This window comes from Anolis sagrei, chromosome 5 (genome assembly GCF_037176765.1).
Source record: "Anolis sagrei isolate rAnoSag1 chromosome 5, rAnoSag1.mat, whole genome shotgun sequence".
NCBI lineage: Eukaryota > Metazoa > Chordata > Lepidosauria > Squamata > Dactyloidae > Anolis > Anolis sagrei.
In genome coordinates, this window is record NC_090025.1 from 108,218,808 (window position 1) to 108,240,330 (window position 21,523).

A 21,523-nucleotide genomic window follows, 5' to 3' on the forward strand; every position below is an offset into this window, starting at 1 on the left:
GAGTAGACCCTCTTTTATTGGATTTTTCATAAACTTAACATAAATTCATTTTCTTTGATAGCAAATCTTAGATTGGAGTGAACTGAAGGTAGTTGAAGATAGTTGGTAGAACAGCAAGAATGTCTGGTTTGCTATCATCTAATAACTACTTACAATATACACTTTGTAAATTATAAATATAAAATATAAACATTTCATATTTGGAGCCAGTAGGGTATAGTATTTTTTATCGTATCAGAAGCAAACCAAGGTGCAGTTGTCATGTATTTAAAAAAAACACAAAGTTAAAAAACTTGGCATTATATTAAATGTCCTTTGACAAGTAGCTGTCCACTTGGAGTACCTCTAGTGTTGCTACAAGGAAGTCCACCATTGTGTATGTGACAGGGCTCAGATTGCATTGTAATAGGTGGTCTATGGTTTGCTCTTCTCCACACTCGCATGTCGTGGACTCCACTTTGTGGCCCCATTTCTTAAGGTTGGCTCTGCATCTCATGGTGCCAGAGCGCAGTCTGTTCAGCAGCTTCCAAGTCGCCCAGTCTTCTGTGTGCCCAGGGGAGAGTCTCTCATTTGCTATGAGAGAAGCCTGCCTGTAGGATTGCAACACATCCGGGTGTCCCCTGGGCAACGTCTTTGTAGACAGCTGATTCTCTCACACCAGAAGCAACCAGAAGTATGATATAGTGATTTGAATATTAGAATGTGACCTGAAGAGAAATGTTGAAACCCTTGTTTCATTATAGAAACCCACAGGTGGATTGCCCTCTGAACAAATCATGCCAAGAAAACCCTTAAGGTTACAATAAGTTGAAAACAACTTAAAGGCACATAAGAACAACAAAAATATTATATTTTCCAAACCCAAAATATGCTGAGGAACTCTCCAGAATAGCAAGTAACGTGGCATGGGGGAACAGTTGGGATGAGGAATCTCTAGAAATCCTGTGAGGGTGTCTTTCACAAGCATTGTAGCTTCCTATACCATACTTCACTTTGTGCTGAATATTGGAGACATTTCTATTTAGTTCTCACTATCTCTTTCTGTCTCCATATAGTGGAGACAAAGAGATGTGAAAACCCACTGAATAATCAGCCTTTTACTACTAATAATAAATAATAAACTTTCTTTATATCCCTCCACCATCTCCCGAAATGAACTCGGGGTGGCTTACAAGGCATTCCAAGTGCAGCATGACAAAAATGGTACATGGGTATAAAACAATATCATATACAAATTATAAAAACAACCACTATCAACACATATAAAGACAAAATAACACAATTTTAAAAATGCAGACCATCTGTAATTAAAACTAGCTGCCATCAATTCACAACTAGCATGTATTTGGAACCAAGTATTTTTATTTACAGTCCCCGAGAGGCATGGCTTCAGATGTAGTGTATTTCTTTTTAGCAGAATTACAGTTCTTCGGGGCTTCGTTGTATTATTAATTTGGCCAGAAAAATCCTTTTGGTTTCTGTATTCACAAACAGATAATTACATATTTGAAAATGAATGCATTGACCTGCTAATTTTAGAAAAATAATTTTAAAAATGCCACATGAATATATAGCTTTGGTAAGTATTATTTCATAGTGTTACTAGCATTGCTTTTTAGGCCTACTGGCTCATATAGCCATATGTATCAATTTCCAGCTTAAATTTAGCAGAACTTGTGCATATTTGTGGCTTGGATTGCAGCCACATTATTAACATGTTCTTATTCCTGTGTGTTTATAATGAACCTTATTTGTGCTGGAGAGCTCAAGGGAGGAAACTAATTTCTGTGTGAAGAATTAAACTAAGAAAACCAAAGGAACTACTTCCAGTATGGTGTTGTGGCAAGATTGTTGGACTCGGAATCCCCAGTTTAAAATACCTGTCAATCATAAAGCTAATTGGATAACCTTGAGCCACTCACAGCTTTCTACCAAGCCTTCTCTTCACCAGACTCTGCATATTCCGCAGATCTTCCAAACCATCCCACAAAATGAATTTTGTATAATTGTGTACCTATATGGTATATCAGAATATCTCAAAGATCCCCTCAAAATCTGGTGGATATCTGTTTAACTTTTTTCATGTCAGGAGTGACTTGAGAAACTGCAAGTCACTTCTGGTTTGAGATAATTGGCCATCTGCAAGGACATTGCTCAGGCGATGCCTGGATGTTTTACCATCCTGTGGGAGGCTTCCCTTATGTCCCCACAAAGGAAGCTGGAACTGACAGATGGGAGATGATTTACCATCCTGTGGCAGGCTTCTCTCATGTCTCTGCATGAGAAGCTGGAGCTGACAGATGGGAGCTCCCTGTATTTGAACCACCAACCTTTCAGTCAGCGGTCCTGCTGGCACAAGGGTTTAACTATTTTCATATCACTAGTAAGTAAACAGACCAACTATTTTTCCAGATGAAATGACCTTGGCTTTATCCTGCACACAAAGGGAGAGAAATCGGATCTAACTATCTTTTCCCTTATCAGAAAGCAGTTTTTAGCAAACTGGCAGTTTACAGGGAACTTCAATCAATGGGGCTGGCATGATTGTACTTGAGGGGAGCCGGATCTTCTTAGTTGGTCCCTAAGGTTCATTTAGATTTAGAGCATTGTAATTACTTAATATTGCTGACCAGAGCATTTGATGTTGAATCATTTGTGTGCTCCCACATGTGCGTAGGCAGACAAGAAGACTTCGTGATGCTGAGCAGGAAAAAGACCGAGTCTTGCTTAAGGCAATCATCAAAGTTTGGAAAGAAATCAAATCCCTGCGTGACTTTCAGAAATTCACAAATACACCCTTGAAACTCTACTTGAGGAAGTATGTTTTGAAACATAATTTGATCGCTTAGGGGTAGCATGCTATAGTCATAGTTGGTTTGGGATGGCATTCCTCCATAAGTAGCTTATAGATAGAGGATTGAAAAACAATTACGCCATCTCTTTATACATTAACTCCCTAACCCTATCCCTCTCTAATATCTATTGTGATCAATAATACTCAAATCCTCTTGGAAATTACTATAATTCTGTTATCTGGCTCGAACTTTTCATCCAGATTCTTTTGCAACCAGTTTTTGATCTAGGGCAGTGGTTCTCAACCTTGAGTCCCCAGATGTTTTTGGCCTCCAGCTCCCAGAAATCCTGACAGCTGGTAAACTGGCTGGCATTTCTGGGAGTTGTAGGCCAAAAACATCTGGGGACCCCAGGTTGAAACCACTGATCTAGGGGAATGCTTAATCACATCAGAATTTACTTGCAATTTGAGTTGGTACCAGGCCCGTAGCCAGGATTTTGATTTGGGGGGAGGGGGGGCTGAGTTTGAATCTGGGGTGGGGGGGGGGGTTAGGATCTACCTTAGCAAACCTTTTGTATCATTATCCCAATATCCCCATGCATATGGGATATATTGAGCATGGTGATCAGATAATGATATGAATAAACATAACAGTTTAAATAATGTATCAGTAAGGCGTTCTCGCAGACCATTCTGAGAATTTCGGGGGGGGGGGAGCTGAAGTCCCTCAAGCCCCCCCCAGTTACGGGCCTGGTTGGTATGTAAGTTTATGACCACAGTAACAATTTGTTTGAGTATACGCTACGTATTGTCTCTGTCAGCTTTTCTTTCTCTGGACCTTTTCAGTTAAAGTGATTTTGCCACTGATAAAAAAGACAGTTGATTTTTTTTGTAGTGCAGGGCATAATAATGATCTTCACATTTGGAGAAAAATCTGGATTTCAATCCAGTTTTATGGTTTAATGAAATATAACCATATCTTGGCATATAATCTTCCTTTTATTGGGATATGCCTGCATTTTCATTATGGTTTTCAGTGGGATTGGAAGACAGACTTCAGAAATGCAAAACCTTTGAACTAACAATGTGCAATAATATGCTAATGAACTGATTGTTTTTGAAGGGAAGAAGTTGACAAAAGGTTGGATGAAAAGGCATATGAGACAGAAATTCAGGCTGAAATAACTGAATTGTTTGAAGAAAGCAATGAAGAGTATGAAAAGAAAATGGAAAAATATAAAATTGATCTTCAGGAATGGAAATCTTGGAAGAAGGCACAGGTTAATGATGATTTAATGATTTAATGCCATTCTGTGTTTGATCATTTTTCACTTTTTCACAGATAGGGCATGGCACTGTAAAATGAGAGAATTGTGATAGTACAGAGTGAACAGGTGTTTTCATAATATGGCCACAGCGGCCAAGATTCAACAGTGTCTTGAAGGATGGACTTTTGTTAGGGAGATATGATAGAAGTATCTTCCCTATATTGGACTGTTTACTCCCCTTCACAGGCCGCCATACAGATTTCCACTACAGGATAAACACAGTGTGATAAAATAAGTGTTGGGTTTTTTTTAAAAAAAACAAACACTTATTTTCTCCCTATATTGGTTTAAGTTCAGTTCGAACAGTAAAAATAAATTAACTTAAAGTGTAGTAGTGAAGATAAACGTACAGGGAGCGAGTGATGTGTCAAAGAGAAGGTGCTGAGTGCCCCTTCTGCCACATGTGCCATAGGTTTTCCACCACTGGATAGGCAACTGTGGAAGTCTTAAGAAGCTGCAGGAGTCTCTCCCCTTAGATCACATGTGTCAAACTCGAGACCCAGAGGCCAATGCCAGCACACCATATCATTTATGTGGCCCTCCAAATGCTGGACTATAACTTCTATATTTCTCATCATTAGAGATGTAGTTCTGTATTCCTCATCATTAGAGCTGATGGAAGTTATATTACAGTGACATTTGGGAGGCTGCAGTTTGTTCTGTTTAGTCCGGATAATAGGGTTTGAATTTAGATGTGGTCCTTTAACTTTTTCTCAACCTCAGAGCCACAAGAGCTATTGGGTTTCAATTCCGACTATCCCCAGTCCACATGGCAAATAATCAAAAGTGATTGGAGTTTGTGAGGGTTGGTAAAAAAAATAAACATAAGCTTTACCACAGTATTAAACCAAGATATACCCTGCAGTATAATAAAGTGTCACTCAGACTTATGTAACAAGTAACAGTATCTTTACTTCAGTTCAGAAGTTCCGACAGGGCAACAATATATACAGTAGGGCTGGGCGGTTTCGTTCATTAATTTTGTAATTCGTTATTAATTCGTATTTAAATTAGCTTACGATCTGATATTGAGCCATGCTGGAATAGTGTGAGGAGTAAATTAGATTCGAAACAATTTTTTCAATTTATTTCATAATTATTTTGTTATTTTTTCAAAATTATTTCGTAATTTTTTCGTAATTATTTCGTAATTATTTTCGCATGTCTGGTGCAAGTTTTATAGTTGTTGTTTGTTTTATCACACCAACAGTCAACAACAGAGGGAGAGGGAAGCTTCAGAAGTTCCCCCTGTCCCATTTGGAGGTTTTTTTTTAGCATATTGCGCAATCGCATCCGCCATTAACGAATCGATTCAAAATTAACAAAATTTTGTAAATAACGAAACTTTGAAATCTCAAAATTTCGGAAGTATTTAGAATTTGGAAACGCTAGCGCTCCCTGGAAACGAATCAAGTTTAGAAACAATTTTTTCCGTGGTTACCCAGCCCTAATATACAGCAGTCTTTCTGAATTGACACAGAGAATAGAGGTAATAAAATAATCCTTTTAAATAGTCTTCAAAATCTGCCACATGCCTTAAAATGATCAGGCTTCAAAATAGTTTGCAGCCAGCACTCTCTCTTCACTGTTCAAAGTGAAAGTGACAGTTAGAACCATTGGTCTCAGCAGCAAGCCAGAGACAGTAGCCAATCAGAACTCTGGCTCCTGGCATGCTCAGCCAATCAGCTGCTGACACATGTCTTTCCAATTAAGCCATTACATCATGGCATCCCATTTCAATTTTTTTCTTTTCAAATGGAAACTCAAGTTGTGGATGAAAAATGAGAAGCAGCATCAAATCCCTGGGAAGATAGAATTGATAGAAGTCCCTTGGTAGCATGTTGTATCCTGCTGATGGCATGCTAGTCCTAAGAGGACATTACCCTGGCATTTAAATTGATAATGTGGCTGCAGCAAGCAGATCTTCCATTTGTATTTTATCTATTTTCCCTTCTCCTTTTATTTTAATTTGATATTTGTGAACTATCTAGAGTTGGAAGTTTTTGTTTACTGATATATTTAGTTGTTATTGTTTTCTATGGACATTGTCTTCTCTGGAAATTATACATGTTTACAAAGTCTATGACAGTGTATAAATCATTTCTACTTAGGAGGTCTTAATGAGAAACATTTGGAACAATGATATACATTAATGTATAATGATATACATTAAACTCAAAAGGAACTAGGCAGTAAATATACCAAAATTTTGGTATGGTATGTTTTTTATAGATCTGGCATTTTAATTCATTTCATTTGATCATTTCCAAATTATGAGAAACAGCCAATTTACTAATATTATGTATGTGTTTTTAATAGTAGGCTATACTTTTAATGTTTACAGAAAACCAGAAAGAAAAAGAAGAAGAAATCACATCAAAACTTAGAAGATGAAGAAATACTAGATGAATCTGAATGCACTGATGAACATGTGAAACCTCTTCCTCCACCAGTGGTTGACAGACTGCAGATGGAAATGCAAGTTCGAGAGAAAGCTGCAAATATTAGAAGGAAACCAGGAGAGCCTGTTTTAATTCCTGAGTTGACCTTAACAGGGAATATTACTCCTAATGAACTTTGTCCTCGGTGAGTTTACAATTTCAATTTTTGTGACAGTAGCCTAAAAACATTTGAAATGTGTTTTGCTACTGGTCCATACAACCCTAGAATCTGTAAGTCAGTGAAACTAATTTAAGATTGCCGTTTGACTTTTTGATTGATTGATGCAGAGTATTTCTATATCATCTTCTAGTCAATCCGATTGCTCACCAGAGTGGGGTACAGGGAGCACACAACCCCTTGTTACGCCAACTCTACTGGTTGCAAGTCTGCTACCAAACACAATTCAAAGTGCTGACTTTAGCCTAAAAGGCCTAAACCAGTGGTTATCAACCTGTGGGTCCCCAGATGCTTTGGCCTTCAACTCCCAGCAATCTTAACAGCTGGTAAACTGGCTTGGATTTCTGGGAGTTTTAGGCCAAAATACCTGGGGACCCACAGATTGAGCACCACTGACCAAAACAGTTCAGTCCCAGCTTACCTGTCCAAATGTCCCTCTATGAACCATCTCGAAGGCTAAGATTGTCCAGGGAGACCCTGCTCTCGGTCCCACCTCTTTCACAGGTGTGGCTCATGGGGATGAGAGACAGGGCCTTTTCAGTGGTGGCCCCTTGTCTACGGAATGCCCTTCCTAATGAAATTACATCAGCGCCCTCCCTATTGGTCTTCAGGATAAAAGCAAAAACATGGCTGTGGAACCAAGCATTTGGGCAGTAAGTAGGACAAGAAACAAACACGGATCATGTGCAGTTGTTATTTAATACTGGAATGGCCTGGACCATGCTTCTGGATTATGTGATTTTAATGTTTATATTAATATGTTTTAATCCCATGTTTTAATGTAATTACGTTTTATGATTTAATTGATAATTTTATGTTACTGTTGTTTTATGTTGGGGTTTCATGTTTTGCAAGGCATTGAATTTTGTCGTGAATATGCTGGAAACAGCTTTGACTCCTCCCAGGGGTGAGAGAAGTGGTATATAAATGAAGTAAATACATAAATAATAAATAAATAAATCAGGGTTTGTGACTCACCTATTTGGGTTCAAAGCCCCAAAATTTATTAGGGCTTGATTCTGAGCCTTGATTCAGGGAGAAGTTTGAACATGGGTCTCCAAATCCAAGTGCAGCAATCTCTGCATTTGGATGATTGCTTGTTGCTTATTCTTATAGTGTCTATGACATCTTCCCATCATCATGTAAGAGAAACATGCCATTAATCTCAATTTGTCATTTTAATGCCAGATAACATTATATTTTGCGTGTTCTAAATTCTGTAGCACTTTGGCCTTTCCGTCAATTTGTAATTCCATAAAATTCTGTTTATGTTATACTCATGTTGAAAACTTGGTCAAACTATTGTTCCATCATATTAAATACAAGCCTGGGAACTGCAATTACAGTCAATAAACATACTTTTAGTGTTTAGGGTTGGGTTTGGTAGGATCAGCCTTCAAGTCCTCTTTGGGGAAATCCATATGATTCCAGGAATTGGGGGTGGACATTGTATTACATTGGAGATCCTCCAACATACATTTCTATGTTGGAAATTTGCTGTCACATTGCCTGGGATTTTAGCTGGTTTTAGAGGAAAGACTTGGTTCCTGATTGTTCCTTTCAGAAATATGCCAGGTTCTTTTTTCTATTCTGGAAAAGACATTATAAGATGGCAAAACATTGTGTCCTTAAAAACTACACACCTAAAGCATTTTGAAAAAGGTGGACAGGTTTTTGTACTATTTTTACTGGTTATATGTTATATGTGCACCCTGGAGTGCTCTGTAAGCCACCCCAAGTCCCTTCAGGGAGATGGTAGTGGGATATAAATCTATTATTGTTGTTGTTGTTGTTGTTGTTATTATTATTATTATTATTACAGCAAAAGGTGATTCTGACAGTTTCTCTATCCTCAATGGAGCTTGTTTTGAAGTAGTCCAAGATTAACATTAATATATATATATATATAGATAGTGCTGACTTGAGTTAATTACAGTAATAATTTTGCAATTATTTTAAAAAATGGGACCACAAGAGGTAACACTTTCTTCTTGAGCATAGCTTTGTCCTACTTCAGTGGGAGATCATTGTTACCAAACTCCCATGGCTTGTTGTTACTGTACTTTTGATGTTGGACATACATATAACTACAGCACTAATTCCTGAAGTGAGGTGTACCGAAGCAAGGCATGCAAGCAAGGCAAACAGGAACATATTGTCAAAAGCTTTCATGGCCAGAATCACTGGGTTGTTGTTGGTATTTTGGGCAGTATGGCCATGTTTTAGAAGCATTCTCTCCTGACGTTTCACCTTCATCTATGGCAGGCATCCTCAGAAGTTGTGAGGTGACAACCTCTGAGGATGCCTGCCATAGATGCAGGTGAAACATCAGGAGAGAATGCTTCTAGAACATGGTCATACAGCCTGAAAAACCTACAACAATCTACAAACAGGAATGTTTGAATGGGTGGGGAGGAAAAGACAGCACAAAGTGAGTGAGCTTGTATCTCTTGGATTTTAAAGTTTTAAAAGCAGAGGGTAGGTGTTTTAATTGTTCCTGCATGGAAGAAGGGGGTTGGATTGGCTGGAGCATGCAGTCTCTTCATATATACTCCTTCTGTATATTATAACTGCTATGTTCACTAAGAAGCATTTTTGGATTACAAAATTTGTCCTTAGTGTACACCAGTATTTCCCAACCTTTGGTCCTCTGGGTGTTTTGAACTTCAGCTACCACAGTACCTAAGATGGCTGGGGTTTCTGGGAGTTGAAGTCGAAAACACCTGGAGAACCAAAGTTTGGGAATCACTGGTGTAGACTGATGTACAAAGTAATATTTCAAAAGATGTGTATATCAACATGAAGTTGTTTTACAATGGGAAAAATCTTGTCCTTCTAAATGAGACAATGGGTTATAGCTTCTCAAGAATCATAATTGTTAAAGAGAATGTACAGAACTAAAATCTAATAATCATAAATCCAAATTGTGTGATTGACTTTTGCACTTTTGATATGGGCACAAGATGATAGCTGCACTGTTTTGGCTTTCTGTACATTGGTTTTAGGAATGTACAGCATAATCAGTTACCTGAACTGGTAGATTCAGGTTTCTTAAGAGATAGAACAGTTAAGCCTAGTAGGCATAATCTGCCTTTTCCTCTTTATGGTGGATAGGGGGTATGTCAAAGGTAGGCATCCAATACTTGGTAGTTCTCAACCAGAAATTCACAGATTGTTTTGTGCTTGTATTCCTTGATTCCCATTCTGGGAAAATGGTGAGAGCTTTTCCTTTGATTAAGGGGAAATTTAAGGGAAATTGAAATTCCACTGCTTTCTAAGTAGGAGAGTTTTTGAGATTATTCTGCTAGACTGGAGCCCTATTGGCTCAGAGAAATTCCTGGGGCTGTTGGATACAAGCAGAAGGGTTCTGGTGCTCTACTTTGGATTTGAGGCAATGCTCCTGTATATCAGAGCGGTTATCTTTGGTGCTATGGAGCCTCTGCTGGCGCAAATGAGTTAAACCCTTGTGCCGGCTGAACTGCTGACCAAAAGGTCAGTGCTTTGAATTTGGGGAGTGGGGCGAGCTCCCAGCTGTCAGCTCTAGCTTCCCATTCAGGAACATAAGAGAAGCCTCCCACAGAATGGTAAAACATCCGTGCATCCCCTGGGCACCATCCTTGCAGATAGCTAATTCTCTCACACCAAAAGCAACTTGCAGTTTCTGAAGTCGTTCCTGACAGGGCCAAAAAAAAAAAAAAAGAGAGAGAGAGAGAGAGAGAGAGGTATAACAACTGCAACTGATAGGCAGGTTGGGAAGACTCAATCTCTATTTAATCAAAGAAGGAAATGTAGATCATAGTATCATCTAATAGTGAGATTTGCATATGTGTGGTATTCAAGTCCTGTTACATACCCCAAATTCTATCTATCTTTCTTTCAGGAAAGTATGCATGTTCTAATGTACACATCTTTTGACCTCTTTTGTAGGGCAGAAGTTCTAAGGCGTGAAGATGTAAAGAAACGATCTCTGTTCATAAAAGTTCTGTTCAACTCGAAAGAGGTATCGAGAACTGTCTCACGGCAAATCAGCTCAGATTTCAGAATTCATTTTGGGCAGATTTTCAATTTGCAGATATTCAATTGGCCAGAGAGTTTGAAACTACAGGTAGGTTATAGTATGTTTTAAGCTACCTCCATACATATACAAACTCATATATATTGCTGTTATTGGCCATCAAGTCAGCTTCAACTCATGACAATCTTACAGTCTCAGATCTGTGCCTTCCTTGGGTGAATTGTGCAGCTTTGGATTATCTTTTCACATCTGAAGATATCAGCAATTGAATGTCCATTTGGCTTGAGCTGAGTTCTTTCGTTAGACATACAGCTCTTGAATTAGACTTTGTTGTTCCCCAGGTAGCTGATGGAGTGCATTGGAGGGTCTCATCTTCCAACACTATCTTTTGCTTTATTTTCATTAACTCATCATAGTCTTTTAAAGGTCAAAGAGGTTTATCACCACCTTTTTCTGCACACTACTGACAAGAGTTAATTAAAGTGTCATAATGGTTGCCTCTGAAAGTCTCCACCTCCACTACTCCCTGCCCTCCCACACACTACCTGGGGGTTTCACTTCCCATATATTTCTCTGCTGTGCCAGTAAGGCTAAACCACACTATCTAATGATAAATGGAAAAATTGTCCATTCCCAAATCACTATCCCTCTGCTAGGAACATAAAACAGGTCCAAAATGTGTTCTGCAAAAAAGATGGCACTAGATATTGTCTTGAACTGCTTCTGATAGAGCAGTTCACATATGAATATTGATCTCCCCAAGGACAACAAATGAAGGTGACTTCCAAAACAGCTGCCAAGACCAATTCAACCAGCTTTGAAAGGTAGACAGACTGTTGAACAATGGGGTGGCGGGTACACCAACAGGACCTTTGTCTCAACCACCCATTTTGAAAAACAACACTCAAGCTCAGCAGACTGTGGGATCCTGATAGACTACTGCTGTTCGACCTCCCTGCTCCCCTTCTCTACAGATAGAAAATGAGATTTCATAAAATGAGATTGTCATGCATGTGCGTACACATATTCTTTCTCTGTTTCATTTTTAACAAATGCTTTTTCTCATTCATTTTTGTACATCCTTTATAGATACTCTGTACTAGATGCTGTTGCCTGTCTTGTGACGGCTTGTCTTCCTTCTCGTCAACAATGATTTATAGTCACATACTGCATGAGACTCTTAAAGAGTGAATACAAATTGTTCCTTGTTAACTTGTTTTGGGAGTACCTCCTCTTTCCAGTCCTGTGCAACTTTGTCTATGTTATGTGTCAATATTAGGGCTGGGCGGTTTCGTTTCGTTAATTCGTAATTCATTAATAGTTCGTTAATTTTTTCAATTACAAAACGATAACGAACCATTCTGGAGCAATTTTTTAAAAAAACGAATTTTTAAACACGTTTTGTAAATGCTTCGTATTTCGTTATTGTGTTCGTTTCGTTATTGTTCTGAGGTCGTTTTGTTATTCTGCATGTCTGGGGCAAGTTTTTTGTTCAATTAGTGAAAAAAAATTATAATATCACACCAACAGTCAACAACAGAGGGAGAGGGAAGCTTCAGAAGTTTTTGGAGGTTTTTTAGCGTGTTTCGCGGTCGCGTCCGCCATTAATGAATCGATTCGTTATTGTTTCGGAAATCGATTCATTAATGTTTTGTAATTTTTTTCACATTTACGAAATTTTGTAAATATCGAACTTTTTTAAGGGAAAATTTTGTAATTATTTTAAATATCGAAACAAAAAAAAACCCCAAATACAAATCGATTTTAGAAACAAATTTTTCCGTTGTTACCCAGGCCTAGTCAATATCCACTCACTCAATCTAATTGCAGTTACAGTTGCAGTGCTGCTTTCTCCTGATACAAGTTCTCACCCTTCTGTAGTCTTTGGAAATATGTAATCTCATTTGATGTTTTAAGAATAAAGTTTCAGATTTCAGAAGATGTTATGTACATTTACTCTAAAATAATAAAAGGACCCACAGTGTGAAAATCAAAAATGTATTCTATTCTTTCTGCAGCTATATGAAACAGTTGGACTTGGCACTACTAACTTATTAATGGAAGTATTTATTCCAATCCCAGAAACAACTGTGCTATCTGGGAGAGCTCCAATAGAAGAAATAGAATTCAGCAGCGACCAACGTGTGATGTTGGACCACGAAGGAGTGGGGAGTGGTACAGAGCTTTTTTCTTACTAATTTTATTTTATGTCCAAGGATTTAAAATTTGCTTGTAAGGTTGTATTGTAGTGGATAGATTGCTGAATATAGATTGTGATGACCCAGGTGCAAATTGGGTCACTCCACTGCTAGCTAATCTCAATCTTTTATTCTAACAAGGCTCATTTAAATATCTTGCTTTGATACTTGGCAAGTGGTTTCAGACATTGTCTGCTCTTCTGGAAATTCTGAAACCTTCTACTCTTATGCTAAAAACATAGGAGGAACAATACAATTGAGGTATTTGCTACTTTAACAACAGTCAATGGTTTGTGTTGCATCTAAATAAAACCAGGGCTGTGCAATCAATGAAAACAAAAATTTCAGAATTCATTACAAAATTTGTCATTTTGTTTCTAAAGTGTTTCTAAAGTATCATTAGTGAAAATTTCATTACTATAACGAGAGTAATGAAATTTCATTACTTTCTGTTATAGTAATTGTGCAAGTGTACAGTTTTTAACAGTTTTAATTTATAGTTTTAATTTATAGTATTGCTCTATGTGATTGTAAGGCATTGAATATTTGCCATTTATTATGTTGGAAATCGCTTTCAGTTCCCCTGGGGATTGAGAAAAGCAGTATAGAAATACAAAAATAAATAAATATGTGGAGAAAATTCAGGGTCTCCTTTCTCCCTCATTTTTACAGCTATTGGAGTGAAATTTGCCACAATGGTAGAACACATTTACTAATTTTGTAAACTTTGTCATAAGTACAAATTTAACATGTTTGATCTGACTTGTGAGGACGAACAATAATTTTTCACAGCCCTAATAACCAATATGTTTTGTTTCTTATTTCAGGTGTACCATTTTCCTTTGAAACTGATGGTAGCAATAAAATAATTTTAATGACATCTGGTAAGGTGTCCTGCTGTGTTTCCTGGGCAGTTGGAGAAAATGGAATACCATTGATTCCCCCTGTATCGCAGAAGAATTCTGGAGTCTCAAGGTGATGAATATTAACACACATTTCAAGAATCCTTTAGAATCTTACCATTAGAATAATACATAAATTATTCTAATAGCAAGCAGTTTTATTACAAATTATGAATTTTATTATAATTGTGAGGTAATATAAATTCCTGTATGGTGTGTCTTAAATGTATCCCAAGTCCCTTCCATACAGGTTCCTTTTCTGGTGTTCTTAAATCCCACACAACAAAGCACTACATGTTTCCATTTGTCTCTTTTGTTTTAGTTGTTACAAAATGAAAGTTTGTTATAGGTTTCCTCAGGTTCACGCCTTGTTGGATTAAATAGTGAAAACTTTCACACTATCAAACACAAAAATCCTGACTAAATGTACCAGTGAAATGGAAAACACTTATGTGTATGTGTGGTTCCATTGAGAGAAATCACAAAAAGAGCAGACTGTAGGCTAACATGTAAGGAAACAGTTACAGGTTGAGCATCATGTATCTGGAATTCTGAAATCTTAAATACTCCAAAATTGTCTGCGTGGATGGCTGAGATAGTGGCATCTTTACTTGCTGATAGTCCAGTGTACCCACATTTTGTTTTATGCATGAAATTATTACTAATATTGTATATAAAATAATCTTCATGATATGCATCTACAGTACAAGTCAAACATAGATGGACTTGGTGTTTAGACTTCATATCCTACCTAGAAATTATCTGGTTTATAGTGATAATTTTGATTTTAACATTGCTTTGATAATAGCACTGACAGTTTTGTTACTTTTGGAAAGGGATTACCCTGTTAGAAGTCACAACCTTTTGAAAAATGATACCATTACCTTTTTGTAAAAGCATGACCTGTTAGAGTCATAACCTTTTGAGAAATGGCATTCACCAGCATTCTTGCAAGGCAACTGGGTTTCTCAGCTGTTAAACTAATGTACCTAGGTATGTCTTTGAACAAAGATATGCCAATGCACAAAACACACATATATTCAACAGAGTTTCAAAAGTGTTCTTTTAGTTGCTCAAAAACATCTACTCCCCTTTAAAATATATTTGCCTTTAAATCATGCTCTCAAGAGAAAAAAATAAGCAAACTTCTTTAAAAGAAACATAGTTGTTTACTCACAAACTTCATGTATTAAGCATACAGGTAATTTGCTTATCAATCCAGTTATAAATAAATTTGAAGTCGTTTCTCTGTGTAGGTAACACAGGGCATTATTTCTTAGAATCAATAGTCCATAGTCCAAAACATCTCTCTGTTCTGAGAATCTAATAGAGTATATGTAGTCTGTTTCAACTAACTTCTAAAAGCATACATCTGTTTCTACTGAAGTCTCTAAGCATACAGTTCCTGCATTGAAGTCTGAAGGCAAACTGTTTCTAGAATGGAGTCTGAGTCCTGAACAAGCCCAGTTCTGATCATATGGTCTACAGCCCCTCCCACAACAAAGAAGTAAAAGAAACCTGCAAACCAATACATAAATATACACTACAGTATATGAGTTTATACCTTGAAGAAAAAAATCATATGAGAACATCATTTCTTTTCTCTACTATGATTTCTTCTAACTATGCTTGTGTTGTTGTTGTCATTTGTCACAATTTCAGTGCTTTAAAAAATATTGATGCCATTGCATCAATTGGCACTTCAGGATTAACTGACATGAAGAAACTGGCCAAGTGGGTAGCAGAGACGAAGCTTGACCCAAACGATCCGAGCAATGCAGCCCTGATGCAACTAATAACGGTAAGACAGCTCTAGCAGACATGACAATGAAATTAAATTGGCAAAAGTTCTGGTTTCTAGAACTTTCAGACAGATGATAATTCCCTATTTCATATAGAGTCCCTTTATTATTTGTGTATGGATGGGTGGTCATTTCAGTTGTTACAAGTAAAATACAGACAGTCTCCAAGTTACAAACAAGATAGGTTCTGTAGGTTTGTTCTCAAGTTGAATTTGTATATAAGTCAGAACACGTACATTGTTAAAGTATAACTCCGGCCAAATAGGCTCTTTTCCTAGTTGATTGCTAGAAAGCCCCCTAACCACAGCTTCCTCCTTGCATTTGGATAGCAGGTAGCAGATTCCTAATGTAGTTGGTTACTTCTAAGAACCTATTACAGTTTGTAACAGTTTTTCTATAACTTTGTATTATTCATTTAGGTTGCTGCAAGTGGAGATGCTTCTGTTCCTGATTTCTTTAGACTAGAGCAATTGCAACAAGAATTCAATTTTGTTTCTGATGAGGAGTTTAACAGATCCAAAAGATTCCGACTTCTTGAGCTCAGAAATAATGAAGTGGCTGAGTTTCGGAATTATAAATGTGTTCCATTACTGGAAAGAGAAATTAGCGAAAAAGTCTTTCAGGTAGGAAGTGATCTAGAATTGTTGTGATTAAATTGCACACTATAGGGTTGCCTTTCTCTCTTTTGAATGCTTCCCTTCTATCAGATAACTTCATTTTTGCATTGTTTTATATCTATACGGTTCCTTTTAGAGGTTTTTATAGCTATAGTGAGACTCCTAAAGTCCATGTGTCCTGTGCACTCCTCTTGGGATGTTTCAGTGCCCTTTGTAAACATTATTTGCTGAAGAAATGGAAAGCTACAACTTGTAGAAGTTCCCAGAAGAAATGATTCTTCATCAGAAGAAGTGTAACCCCTTGTGTCTCTTTCCCACTTTAAAAAACAACAACAAAAGGACATTTCTGATGACTTTTAATTCTCCTTTCTCCATTAAAAATGAAATCCATGCAACCTTGAACAGATTCTGTGGGTTGTGAAGTTGACCCTTGGATTTCCGAATCTGATGTAGATGATTCACAGTAAGGGACCTGTGTGGCTTTGCCATTTATTCAGTTTATTCTCACATGAAATGGAAGAAAATGATCAGCATGCACTTGTCTTACTGAATCCAGGATCAGCCACTGAAGCTGGTTTTCACTTTCAGGAAGGAATTACTTCCTTTTCTGAACAAAATTAAATTATTTGCCTAGTATTTTGCCAGTCTGTGGAATTTCCTACTGGAAGATGTAGGCCCCTTTATACTGTCATATACTCCACATTATCAAAGCTGATAATCCACATTATCTGCTTTGAACTGGATGATTTGTGTGTACACTGCTATATAATCCAGTTCAAAGCAGGTAATCTGGATTTTATATGGCAGTGTAGAAGGTGCTTTAATGAACCTTGCAAGAGGATACCAGATTGAGGTTTTAAAAAGAGATTAGGGACACTCACAACCACTAGTAACAATCTTTGTATTTTTACTCCAAGTATCAAAGAAAGACTGTTGCACTAGGATTCTCAGTGGGTTTCCATGGCCAAGCAGACCAGGCTTCAGATGCCTGCTTGGCCATGGAAACCCACTGAGGCTCCTTCACACTATCTGATGTAGATGATTCACCGTAAAGGACCTTACAGAGTTGGCATGTCCCAACTCTGGCAGTCTTTAGGAGGAGCTTGAAGACGTGGTTGTTCCAGTGTGCCTTCCCAGAATAATGATCCCATAGCATTTTGTCCTCCAAAGCACTTTATATTGTTTTAGGTCTGCTTGTATGTTTCCACAAATGCCCCATCACTTTTTCGCCCATGTCCAGCATTATTTTTAAATTTTAATTACATTTGGCCTACCCATAGATTTTAAAGTGTGTTGTTTTATTGTTAATGCTTATGTTATTGTTTTATTGTCTTGTTTGATTTTAATTGCTTGTATTGTTGTTGTTACTGCTTGTATTGTTGTATTCTCGGCCTCATGTAAGCCGCACAGAGTCACCTGGGGAGATGGTAGCGGGGTATAAATAAAGATTATTATTATTATTATTATTATTATTATTATTATTATTATTATCTGCTTTGAACTGGAATATATGGCAGTGTGAACTCAGATAACCCAGTTCAAAACAGATATTGTGTGATTTTCTGTCTTGACATTCTGGGTTATATGACTCTGTGGAAGGGGCCTGAGTGATCTTAATCAAGCCACACTCTCTCAGCCTCAGGAGAAACTGCAGTCAAACCCGTCTCTCCCAAACAGATCTTGCCAAGAACATCCCTGTAATAGCTTTGCCTTAGGAAAAATATAAGTAAGAAATGATATGAAGACACACAAGAACAAATTAAAGGGAGTTCCTTTCAGAAAACTAGTTACTTAGGAAATGTCAGATGCACTCATCCTATTTGTGGGCCTTCCCTCGGCATCAGGTTGGTTAGTATTAAACACAGGAGATCTTTGGTCTGATCCAGCATGGCTCTTCTTGGGCTATAGTGTGTGTTTGTGTATACACACACACGCACACACTATATATATATAATGGAAGGGGGAAGTTTCAAACCCACGTGTTACTTATTTCCTGACATTGTTTTTTTGCTTAGATCCTATAATGTTTAGATTTTTACTGTTTACTCATTTGAATTACACAGTCTATATGTATTCATTTGCTACTCCTGCTGCTTAGAAGTTTACAGATAATAAAGGAACTGCCTCTAAAACTACACAGTAAAATTAATTGCCAACATAAGCTTGCCACTTTGAGTAGCACTTGCGTAGGGCATTTATGGAAGTCATCTTTGTTGACCTGTTTCTCCTAGGACTATGAGAAAAGATTGCGTGAGCGGGATGTAGTTGATACCAAAGAGCACCTGGATGCACACAGAGCATTAGTTGCGAAGTACCTCCAAAAGGTAGGAAATAAAAGAAGGTTGTCTTTTGATCAGTGAATAGTTGACTTAGTTTGGTAACATAGTCATAAGTATAAAATGAACTTAATAATAATAAGTTTGGTAACATGGTATAAGTGAAGTGAATAATAATAAGGTGTCATGTTAAGTATGTTAAATTGCAGCCTCAGCAGCCAGTCTCTGGTACCTTGCATCTAATATGCATGTTCTTTAAAATTTCAATTTCATGGGTAGGATCAAAGTAGGGTGTATGTGTGAAAGGGAAGAATTAATCTTTTCTTCCCATCTGCAGGCCTTGAGGAAAATTCCTCTATGGAGAAGGTATTTGCTTTGGTACAAAATTCTTGTTTTAACCGTAGCATTATAATGCTCATATTAAAAGTATTTTGCTTGTTACTTTTCTCTTTTACCAATGACACTATATATATACCACTTTTGCAGATTCTCTGGACCAAAATGTTGCCTAAAAGTTTAAATATAATCTATTTATTTATTTTATTTATGTACATAATTTATATATTGCTTTTCTCACCCTTGGGGGGACTCAAAGTGGTTTACACATAGATGGCAAAATTCAGTGCCTTGCATTTGGCACCTGACATGATGCCAATACGTAACAGTTACAATAAAAACCACAATTAACATAAATAATAAATTAAGCAATACATCAACAGCATTAAAACTATTAAACAATCTATAATATAATAACATTTCACGTGGCATTTAGTTAAATGTTAGCATACGTACTTGTTGTTTGGGACAATTTATAAAACACATATAACTATGGAACCAGATAAAAATCCAGATAAATAAAGTAAAGGTTTCCCCTTGACTTTAAGTCTAGTCAAGTCCAACTCTGCGGGGTGGTGCTCATCTTCATTTCTAAGCCAAAGAGCCAATGTTCTCCGTAGACGCCTCCTAAGTCATGTGGCCTGCATGACTGCATGGAGCACTGTTAACTTCCCATTGAAGCTGTACCTACTGATCTATTCACATTTGCAAATCTTTGAACTGCTAGGTTGGCAGAAGCTGGGGCTAACAGTGGGAGCTCACCCCATCCCATGGATTCAAACTTCAAACCTTCCAGTCAGCAACCTTTGCAGCTTAGTGGTTTAACCCACTGCAGCACCAAGGCCTCATAAAATCCAGATACTTGCCTTGAAATGAGATGTAGTAAATTAATCCATTATGAGAGTACAACTTAGTGTTTGTCCTAGTGTATTGTGTGGCAGACAACGATCCTCATAAATATTTTTTAAGAAAAAGAGTGATTGTATTTGGTCAGTTAGTGTTATTCCAAATTTCAAGTAAAGGTGGGTTTTTTTCCCCCAGGTTCGAGAGTCAGTAATTAACCGATTCCTGGTCGCAAAGCATCATTTTATCCATTCTGATCTGATCAATGAAGATGAAATCCCCACTCTTGGGTAAGGAAAGTAATATAAAGAAAAATTGTATTGACGTCAACTATGTTTCTGTATTGTTCTTGGCTGTTTCATTTATTCCCTTTTAATTCCTCCTTCAAACAATGAATGGGAACTGCAGATAAAAGCAACTTGGGGAAAATGCAAATTAAACATTAAAGAACAAATGTGGACTTTTCCCAGCTATTGCAAATATCTCTGTGAGGAAGTAAAATTTGATGGTCTGTTTACATATTTAAAATGATATAGCCTCCAATGAGGTGCTGCATTGATTGAAGTTGCTTCGTTGAGCAAAAAAACACAGAATTTGGATAGAGATCTTGGGAAAGCAGCATTTGGCCCAGTTTCTTCTGTCTCTTCTGCAAGGGGCACAACTTCTTTATGCTTATTCCATGAATGTTTTAAAAATGATTATCATTATCATCATCTATATAGGCAGTCAACAAACATATGACTTATGTATGATGCATGGTTCAGAACGGGGGTGAGACAACAGGAAGTGAAAGAAATCTACTCCTTGGGAGAGAAATTCACTTTTGAAAGAGTTATCATGGGGAAAAGGCGTCTCCACTGAATCCTTGTTTCCACAACAAGCCATTTTTTCCAAAATGCAATTCTCACAGGGACAGAAAGGGAGACAAACTTTTCTGAACAGAGACAACAGACAGCAACTGTACTCTTTTCTCAATATTTGTATTCAATGTGCCTAAAAGTTAAAATGATTACAGTAGAATTGAAAGCATATAAAATTCAATTAGAACTGAACTATTAACCATATTAAAACAATTTCAAATATACATTTTTAAAATGTTAAAACAGTACCATTTAAAACAATACAGCACCCTCTTACAGACCTTTCCTTACAACTCTCTCTCTCTCTATATAGCATAACTTCCCAAGCATTTCACATTGGTGACACGCATTTTAGACATACATCATTTTGCAATGCAATAATTAAGTTTATTTAATTATTGGTTTAAGGTTAAACCAACCACTTATAATTATTGGTTTAAGGTTAAGCCAACCCCTTATAAGAAATACAGACACATATGGAAATTGTAATAATGAAATGTATGGGGATACAGAATATCTCATGAAAACCTTTGATTCATATTTTGAAAACTATAAGTTTTGCAAGATAGTAGCATATATTTCCAAGATTTTTGTGAATTCTTGTTGCCTTCACATGATACACCTAAACACTACAACTGACACACTAACATGTTTGAACACACAGTTTAGGAAGCTCTGGTCTATATAAATAAAAAGGTATTTGCCTAATGATGGAGGGACAGCAACAAGGAGACCAATCTAGCCTTCCTTGGGAGGAGGTTCCAAAGTGCAGGGGCCGCAACCAAGAAGGTTCTGCCTGATAAGCACAGCGATCAAGCAGCAGGTCAGAGAAGAGGCTTCTGCTGAGGATCTGGGCAAGCTTATCTGTGGATATATGGTCCATGAGATCACTTGGGGCCAAGCATTATAGGGCTTTATTGATCAGAGCCCCAA

At 37.3% G+C, this 21,523-nt stretch overlaps 1 protein-coding gene across 9 annotated transcripts in view; it reads left to right on the top strand.

Annotated features, from left to right (window-relative positions):
• The window catches only part of CC2D2A (coiled-coil and C2 domain containing 2A), an 82,489-nt gene that overhangs the window by 27,681 nt on the left and 33,285 nt on the right, over positions 1-21,523 (top strand). For all 9 annotated transcript variants that reach the window (XM_067468975.1, XM_067468981.1, XM_067468977.1 and 6 more), the window contains exons 12-21: positions 2,678-2,818; positions 3,918-4,074; positions 6,467-6,708; positions 10,669-10,846; positions 12,775-12,931; positions 13,782-13,929; positions 15,519-15,657; positions 16,078-16,281; positions 18,507-18,599; positions 19,929-20,020. In XM_067468975.1, coding sequence (XP_067325076.1) covers positions 2,678-2,818; positions 3,918-4,074; positions 6,467-6,708; positions 10,669-10,846; positions 12,775-12,931; positions 13,782-13,929; positions 15,519-15,657; positions 16,078-16,281; positions 18,507-18,599; positions 19,929-20,020 — 1,551 coding nt within the window. The remainder of the gene's footprint in view (positions 1-2,677; positions 2,819-3,917; positions 4,075-6,466; positions 6,709-10,668; positions 10,847-12,774; positions 12,932-13,781; positions 13,930-15,518; positions 15,658-16,077; positions 16,282-18,506; positions 18,600-19,928; positions 20,021-21,523) is intronic.